Source organism: Sparus aurata, unplaced genomic scaffold, assembly GCF_900880675.1.
Source record: "Sparus aurata unplaced genomic scaffold, fSpaAur1.1, whole genome shotgun sequence".
Taxonomy (NCBI): domain Eukaryota; kingdom Metazoa; phylum Chordata; class Actinopteri; order Spariformes; family Sparidae; genus Sparus; species Sparus aurata.
The window spans coordinates 273841-283410 of NW_022045108.1; the positions used below are offsets into that span (position 1 = coordinate 273841).

Consider the following 9570-nt stretch of genomic DNA (forward strand, 5'->3'; position numbering starts at 1 on the left):
AAATACAGCATTAAATAATCAGAGATGATTTCAACTGATTTATTCTAATGTTCCAGTGGCTCCAGTTCATGACGTCACTTCCTGAATGTTTGAGATGTTCCCACAAAATTTCAGAATGTAAGAAAATCCACAGATTAATTCTTGTTTTGTCAAAAAGTATTTTATTTCCTGAATTCATGTATTAATGCTGAACATGAACGGAGTGTTTCAGCCTGAACAACATTAAACACTGTACGGGAAACTCACAGAATACATTTCAGAACATCTGATCACACACTGCAGATTTACATTTTAAAAGGTTTTCAGGTGAAATCTTTAACAAGAGCAGCTGATAATACTTCCCATGGCAGTGTGCACATTCATATATTTACCCATTCAGTGAGACTTTCTGAATGCAGGAGGAAGAACGGGTGAATATTATTGCATTTAATTACCATTAGTTTTTAACAAGGAGCTCAAATTTCCTGTCATCTTTAAGAAATTGTTCAAATTAGAAAATATATAAAACATCAAGATTAACCACTTCGAATTCATTCTTGTTTACATGTACCAGCTGTTGGTTTTACAGAAATAATATCAGATACATACAATATATATGTATATATGATAGATACATAACATATAGAATAGAATAAGATATACATAAACAAAAATAATAAAGAGTATACTATTAGATAGAGATAGATAAAAGATATATACATAGACATATATGATATGACATATACAACAGAGTAATACAGGATAGAGAGATATATATATATATAGAAATACATAAATACATAGAGTATATACAGACATATATAGTAGACAATAATACTATATATATATATATATATATATACATATACATATATATATATATATGTATATACATATATATATATATATATATATATACATATATATATATATACACATATACACATATATATACATATATACATATACACATATAGTAATATACATAAACATATATATATATATATATATATATATATATATATATATATATATACACATACATACATATATATATATATATATATATATATATATATATATATATATATATATATATATATATATATATATATATATATATATATAAACACCATTTTGATGCTTCTTTAGTAAAACATGCATTTTTGTGATAAAAAAACTGTGTGTGTAAAAATGTGTTAGCATATAGGCTACAGATGTGAACAAACCAGAGCATCACAAAAATAAAAATGAATAACTGAGTGTAACAGGCTTATGTTTTCTTTTGGACCAACTGGGGCTGAAGCTGAAAACACAGTCGACCTGTGACACTAATTCTTTGACTGCAGCTCATTTAAAGAAACAAGGCAACGTTTTCAAGATGACATCACAAACCCAGGCAGGTATTGTAACAATATGAAACACCTGTTTAAAAGTGTTACTGACTCTTTTAACCAGGTTGTACGATCTGTCTCCATTTCTTCAGTCCAAACAAAGCAGCTGCTGCCGTCTTCAGCCAAATAACAAATAAAAATCCTCATGTTCCTGAAACGACACCTCGTCTTTCTTCAGTCAATCTTTTCAACAAACCTAAAGAGAGACAGACAAACACTTCAGCATCAACAGTAACATCAACTGTTCACATTTTATACAGTAAAAACTTTCTTAAACTCAGGAAATCGTTGCAGACGGACTGTATGTGAAGTAGAATGGACCACATGACCAGAACTATGAGTTTAACTTGAGTACAAACTAACCAACTAACCTTCAGGAAACATTCATGGACAATCTAACTGAACCATTCATTACTGCATGACCTGCTCAGCTGATCACTGTCCAGGTAAAACAACAGCTAGAGAGGAACTTCATGACCTCATCAATGATCATTCTTGGGATTTTGACATTTGTCCATCAACTACAATATGCAAAATATGCTTTTCTACCATTGACTCAAGTTGCCATTCTTTATTCTTCTGTTCAAAGTTATACCTGTGCCTGGTTTGGAGACTTCACTTTTCATTATATGTCTGAAGATTTCACATCCATTTTCACTGCTGAGTCAGCAGGATCTCATCTTTAATGTCTTATGAGTAAAAACTCAGATGTAGATAACTTACTGTCTGCTCAGAGGTGTGTGGAGTCAGGACTCTGGCTTCAGTCTCTGAGAGAGCTGAACATCTTCAGGAGCTGAAGGACCGATACATTTATTTAGTACAGAGATACAGTAAGTACAGAGTGATGGTCAGACTCTATGAGCATGGAGGAAGTACTAAATACTCACAGGGTGAAGGGTCCTGATCTGAAATGTAAAGAGAACAGAAAGGATTACTCTGTGAAACACAGAATATCTCATCAGCTCTAATGAATCTGATTCACTCTTAAATTCACTTAAATTGTTTAAATGTTGTTGTTGTAGCATTTCCCTCTTACAGCTCCTGAATTACAAGATCATTGTTGAGTCTCACACTGCTCCCACTAATGCAAGAGGGAAGAATTTAACCTTCACCTCCTTCAGTTCAGATCACTTCACATGGACGACACAGAGGAGGACTAACAGCAGTAACAAGTTTCAGCCTCTCACCTTTTCTCCTTCTGTAAACTGTGACTGTGATGAACACTGTGAGGATGATGAACACTGTGATCACTGCAGCCACAGTGATGAAGAGTGATGAGGACTCCTCAACTGAACAGAACACAGAACAACATCAGGTTCTGTCTGCAGGATGCAGGAAGACAACATCCAACTGTAGATCTGCAGAGTCATTATTGCTGTTATGATTTACTGGTTTGTTTAGAATCTCCTTTATAGGATTCAGAAAGCTCATGATGTGGAGTCAGACTGCCTTCACTCCACTCAGCTGCAAAACCAAATGATCCAGTCAGCACCACAGCGTGACTAAAGGAGTTAAAGTAACAGTGTTGACCAGCACCGCTTGGTAGAATCACATTTTCCAGCTTCACCTCCAGCACCATGCGATGGTGATAATACTGGGGACTGTGACCTGTAGTTTCCCCAGTAAACACACCGCCCTCTCCAGCTGTTGCAGTCCCTCCTGACCAGCCGGCTGCTGCTCTTCTTGGGTTATAATCTCCCCCGGAGCCTCTCTTCCCTGCCGGAGTGTCCCTGGGCAACAGAGAGTGGACAGGCTCCCTGCCCCTCCACAAGACGCCTGGTGGAAAAACACCACCTTGCTGAAATCAAGTCCTTCAACCTCGGTGTGTGTGGAGAGGCAGCCCTTCCTGCAGACTCTCTGCCTCGCTCAGAGAAACAGCTGTGAGCTGAAGGGGTCGATGTGTTTACTGGGGAAAGTACAGCTGGGAATCCACCGTATCACCACCGCCAGCAACACAGACATGCCAACACATGTGTAAACGGCTTAGGCCACGTGCTTAGGTTACGTCTTAAGGCAGGAACACACTGGTCCACCCGTTGGACGCCGGAAACATTTGGAGAGACTTGGACGAGGTCAGGAACAAATCTGTTCGGTGTGTTCAGCTGCATTGGAAGCTTTCAGAGCTTTGCGGACGTTGTCTGCTCTGATTCAACATGCAAAGTCTGAGAAGGTTGGCTGTCGGCCGTCTGAGGAATTGGATTCTCTGATTGGTTGTGTGCCAGCTGTATGACCATTCTGACTGGCGGTGTGCTAGCGATCAGCGCGGTGTGTGGAAGGGGCGGAATACTGTGTGCGCTTCATTTTTCTATGCACTCTGTTCCTGTTTTCATGTTTTGGAACGTTACTGGCACGAGACCAGCTGCTATGTCCGTTCAGGACAAATTAATCTGTGTTTGTTTGGTAATGCCTCGCTGCATGTTTAGTATGCAGCTGTTTTTGTCTGAAATAGTTAAGTTTCATTTGATCAAAAGTAAAGAGAGTTGCGTGCATAAACCTCTGGTCCAGCATCTTTTATACACAACACTAGCTACACCAGCTTGTTGCATCTCCCACAAGAGCAGAACGTACACGCTACTGTGGAGCTGGCAGCACGTCGAGGCGGTGTGTTCAATGCAACTTTTCTGCTGAACGGGTCAGACGAGAGGCAACAGAGTGGTCGCATAAAGGCAGCTGGCTGTTGGTTTGAGTCTGGGTGGTGTATGGGGGCCTTTGGACTCTGCATGTAGCCTGCGTTCAACCATGAATCAGCCTTTAATGCTAAGCTAACTGAAGTCAACCAGCTGCTAGCTGTAGCTTCATATTTACCTCACAGACATGACAGTGGATTCAGTCTCATAACTCTTTGCAATAAAACAAGTATTTCCCCAATGTCAAACTTTTAAGTACATGACATGTCTTAATTACTCTGTCTAAAGTAAACATCAATGTAGAAACTAAAACGTGGAGGGAGATTCAGACTCTTCAGTGCTCAGTTCACATTATATGTAAACGTCAAACTTTTACATTTAGGCCATTGATCAGATGCTTTTGTCCAAAGCAAACTCACCGTAATTGATACATACACTGATACACTGATGGTGGTGGCTGCCATGCAAGGTACCGGCCAGCACATCAGGAGCAGTTTGGGGTTCAGTATCTTGCCCAAGGACACTTCAACATGCAGACCAGGGGAACTGAACCAGTGACCTTCAGATTACAAGACGCTGGCTCTGCCCCTGAGCCACAGCCGCTCGAACAGCTAGCAAAGATGATGTATTTCAAAATGAGCCACACATGCTAGCTGGCTACAGCACTGTCTGTTCTATAATACAAACAGTCCAGTTGAGTCCATTGTTAACGTACCCCAGTTAGTCCTGATCAGTGCTGGGTCCAGCTCGGTGACCATGTCCTCCTCAACACCTGAGAGCTGGAAAACACAGTGGTACCTCCTCCAGTCGTCAGCTCTGATCAGTGACATATTCAGGTCCACACTCATCTGGAAGGATCCATCATGGTTGTTGAGGAGCTCACCGTGGTCCACCTGCTCGTGGATCTCCTCTCCATCTTTCCTCCAGAAGATGGCGGCTCTGTGAGGGTAGAAACCTGTGGCAAGGCAGCTCACTGGAGACGAGGGAGTCTTCTGGAGGAGATACACCGAGGGAAGCTCTGGAGGGAGACCACCAGGACCAAGAGAGGGCACATCTAATCTGAACTAAACTGAGGATCAGTCTGTGCCACCAGTGGATCACTGTGTCACCAGGCTGATCAGTACTAAAATCTACAGTGAGTAGGAAATTACCGAAACCTTTTTAAACTTGAACCTGTAGATTTGTGAGGAGTTTTGTAAAGATTTAGGGTTGAAGAAGGAACTCCTTGGCTTGGAGACAGAGACGGGAAGTCAGACAGTGTTAAGAGAGTCCGACATGTTGGTTTGGATCTCAACATGAGAGCTGAAGTCTGTAACAAAGATATAAAATACAGCCAGCCTTATTCTTTACAATAACCTTAACATGTGAACCAGGTTGAGGTTACTGGTGAAAAATATGGTGTAAAGTCAACATGCTGCAGATATTTAATCAACAGTTAACATCCTATACTGCTCGTCTCATTTTCAGGTTGTGAGTGAATATGCTGCCGTTGAGATTTAATGAGTTTTCTTCAGCAGCAGCTTTCTCTTGTCCATTTCTTAATGATGGATTTAACTGAACTCAGGGGGATGGTCAGTGACTTGGAAATGTTTTTGTATCCACCCCCTGAATTTTACTTTTCCTGGAGTTTCTTGGAACATCGTTTGTCTTTATGGAGTAATTAGCCATGAATACTGATTATCCAGTGACTAGACCTTCACATACAGGTGTCTTTATACTACAATCACTTGAGACACACTCACTGGACTCAGGTGATCTGCATTGTACTAATTGTGAGACTACTAGCACCAATTGGCTGGACCTCTGTTGAATTAGGTCAGTTCATTTAAAGGGGATGCATTCTTTTTATCTATGTATGTATGTATGCATACCTGTTCTCTGCAGCGTGCTCTTCCCGTAGTCCAAACTCTTCTTCAGGCTCTCAGGGCACTCCTTCAACAACCGGTGATCCATGAACTCTAGCCAACCTTCGTCCTTGTTATACCTGTGCTGATAACTAAGTGCCTGTGGTTTCATAGCGATCCATCTCCGTGCCTTCACATCCAATATCAAGACGTCTTCTCCATCATAACGAACTACATCAAAACCATGAACTTCTCCAGTCTCATCATCCCATTCACAGCCATGAGACACCTGGAGGACATGGATACCTGAGAGAGAAAGAGAGGAGGAAACAGACATCAGTGAACCTGTCCTGTCAGATTTGATTTGATTTGATTCAAGAATTAGTAGGCACCACACTGGAGGCCAACCAGCTCAGGTTGCATCTCTGGCTAAAGGCAGACAGGCAGGTGGTTAGCCAGCTCAGAACTGGAAGGCTACAGGTGAACTAAACAGAGCCTAATAAAAAGGCAGGCTGATATCTAGCAGGTGTGGCTGGAGGCTGAGACTTGGGCTGGTAGCTGTGAACCTGGGGTGGATAATTGACAACCTCAGAATAGTTCATGTACTCCTTTCTGTTTTCTCTCCACCAGCTTATCTGCCTTCTTTGTCAGCACCAAGTTATTTACAAACCAAAAGAACAAATAACTTTCACCCTAAATTCTGTCGTCATAACAGCAGGTGAGCCAGGTGTGGAGGAGCCTCGTTATGCAGCAAAAACAAAAATGCTAAAGTGGGTCGGCAAATATACCTGGACGCCCTGCCCAAGGAAAATATATGTGTGGGAAACACTGAAAGTTTTAGGCAATAAAATCCAAAATCCACAACAAAAAGCAGGCGAAAAGGCTCACAACAAAACAGGAGCAAAACTGACACTAAACTAAGAACAAACCAGAATACCACGAGGACTCAGGCAGCAAAAGCAGATAAAATATGACGGGAGGGGAAAACAGAGAAACACCGTCTAACCTACGAAGAGTGACGGGAACACACATGTTTAAATACACAGGAATGATTGATTAATGATTGATTAATGGAACACAGGTGAGCAGCAGAGAGGGCAGAAAACACACAAAAGTGAGAAGGGAAACATCTGGATGAATTCTACAAAATAAAAACAGGACATGATGAACCAAAAATCATCATTCACTGCAGGTTTTTGATTAAAGACCAAAGTATTGGACACATCAACATGTTGACCTGATGATGGCGCTAGATGACAGTCAGAGGTTCACCAAGGCAAACAGGAGTTCTGCTCTAAGAAACAATAAAGTTTCAGAAAATGCCATAGCAGTCCAACCAGGTGTTGTTGAGATGTTTCAGTCTGACATTCCCACAGAGCAAGAAAAAAAAAACCTCTTTTAGCAGAAAGACGGTAACATTCAGTGAACGTACCTCCAGACTGATTGAAGCGCTCCTTATAAAACTCAATGTGCATTCTTGCATACTGCTCCTGATCTCTCCAGAACGACGTTTCTCTCTCCCAGTAGTCTGGATCATCTTCTGAGACTCGGCTCATCCAGGTCTGTGTGGGTACCATCTTCCTGGTGATGCTGTCGTAGTGGTTTGTTTGATATCCATCAACAATCACAACAGCCACAGTGTCGGGGACATTTGGGATCTCAGAGGACCCAGTGTGGGCGTACCTCAGGGAGTGAATCACTGTAGAGACGAGCAGAAACACTCAACATTCAAACTGGTACTATTTAAAACAGCTCTATGTATCAAGTAGTATTAATACACTTTTATTGACCATATATGAGCACATTGTAACATGACATGTCAGTTGCCTACACAAGCCTGTGGATGATGTGTTGAACTGCTGGATTTGTTTGTATATTACAGTTCCAGCTCTGCTTCCTTAGAAACCTTTAGTCTAGCCATGCTGTGACGTCATACTGCACCTTAAAGCTTTGACACAACTGAAAAGTATGTTCACGTATGCACTCGTGACTTGGTCGGGTCTCCTTTATGCATGAATGCAAAATCAATGAGTAATGTGAAGAAGACAATCAGAGACACCAGACCTACAAAATGTCCAAAATAAATCATCCTATTTATAGTGAAGGACCCATTTATCCTAAAGATGTCCTGACATAAACACAATGATGCTCTCTAACATGTACTGAACAAGCAGCTCAGAATACAGAGGTACTCAATATACATCTACAACATACAACATGTACAACCACAATTTGTCATCATGATCATTATTGTCTTTTTTGTACATTCACAGGAAGGAATGAGAACAACAAGTGTGACTTCAGGGCCATTTAGACAATCCTGCAGAACTGTCTGTAAGATCGTTGCATCATTAAGATTTATTCATACACAGACTTTTTAACAGACTCTAAAGGACTTGCTGGTTGGTTGCAGGTGTGCGTGTTGTCGGCCTCATGTCTGTGTGATGAAGGTGTGTCCTCACACACACCTGAGGGCTGAACAGTTTTCAGGCTTTTGTTTTCTCAGAGTGAACTGGGTCACCTGTGACAGAGCAGCAGACGCCCAGTAACACTCACACTGATCTACAGTCAGATTTAAACGTGATCTTACCTGCAGCTGCGACTCGACATGACAGCAGAAGAAGAAGAAGAAGAAGAAGTCTCATCACTTCTGTTTCACACGTTTTATAAGAGAGAAAAGAGGAAGTGCAACTTTCTCCTCGATGACTTCCTCACTTCATCTTTGTCTTTGATTTTCATCTGCGGCTTCTTCCTGATCACATAAAGTTCAGACCAATAGGAGCACAGAAAAGGCTCATACGTCATCAGTTACTAGGGCGATTTTAGGAACTGAGGTTTATAGTGAAAGCGAAACTATTGTAAAACTTGTATGGTGCAGAGAAACAATGTCGTAACCAAGATGAGCTAAAATGCCACAATACACTAAAGCAGAGACACAAAGTTAACCTCTTCATAAACTTCTTGTTTGTTTCTATAAATAATACATACATAAGGTTTACAGTTATTAAATGTAGATTTGTGCATTTGACATTTTGCTGAGAGAATGACAGACTAATAATTGAATAAACTTAGATTTTACTGCTATGACCTCTGTTACAATCAATATTCTCATTAATGAATCTCCTCAGGTCCTCCATGAAGCTGTGCTGTCACAGAGGCAGAACTGATGAGTGTTTCAGGGAGAACATGACAGAATAAACACTGATATCCTTCTTCAGCTGGACCAGAGAAACATCTGCTGGCTGTTATCTATTCATGAGTTTAACCCTTAAACAGGCACGAGTGGAAAATAAGTTGCAAAAAATCATTTAATGTTATCACTCATTCTGAAGGCCCTAAAAAAAATATTTCCATATTTAAAATATATATGTATTCAATATTTTGGATTTTATGAGTTGGATCTCCCAGGGTACGTTGCCCTATTAAGGTCTAAATAGAGCCCAAATGTTAAACATATCAATGATCAGTTTGATGAAGATGAATTATACATTGTTGTATTCCTTGGTCATTAACATTACACATAGCACTTTTAAAGTTGATTTTATTATTTTTTACCAATCCATCCATCCATCCATCTTCTTCCGCTTATCCAGGGCCGGGTTACGGGGGGAGCTGCCTGAGCAGGGACACCCAGACTTCCCTCTCCCCGGACACTTCCTCCAGCTCTTCCGGGAGGATCCCAAGGTGTTCCCAGGCCAGCTGAGTGACATAGTCACCCTAATGCGA

At 40.9% G+C, this 9570-nt stretch overlaps 1 protein-coding gene across 1 annotated transcript; it reads right to left on the reverse strand.

The window, feature by feature from the left end:
- Nucleotides 1-1126: 1126 nt before the first annotated feature.
- LOC115577680 (major histocompatibility complex class I-related gene protein-like) lies at nt 1127-8569 on the reverse strand. The gene is made up of 8 exons (XM_030410587.1): nt 8435-8569; nt 7277-7543; nt 5872-6150; nt 4716-5018; nt 2561-2662; nt 2261-2278; nt 2097-2166; nt 1127-1569 (listed from the first exon to the last, which is right to left on the reverse strand). Exons 1-7 carry the CDS (start codon nt 8487-8489, stop codon nt 2120-2122), a joined length of 1071 nt encoding a protein of 356 aa, XP_030266447.1. The 5' UTR covers nt 8490-8569; the 3' UTR covers nt 1127-1569; nt 2097-2119.
- Nucleotides 8570-9570: the final 1001 nt, after the last annotated feature.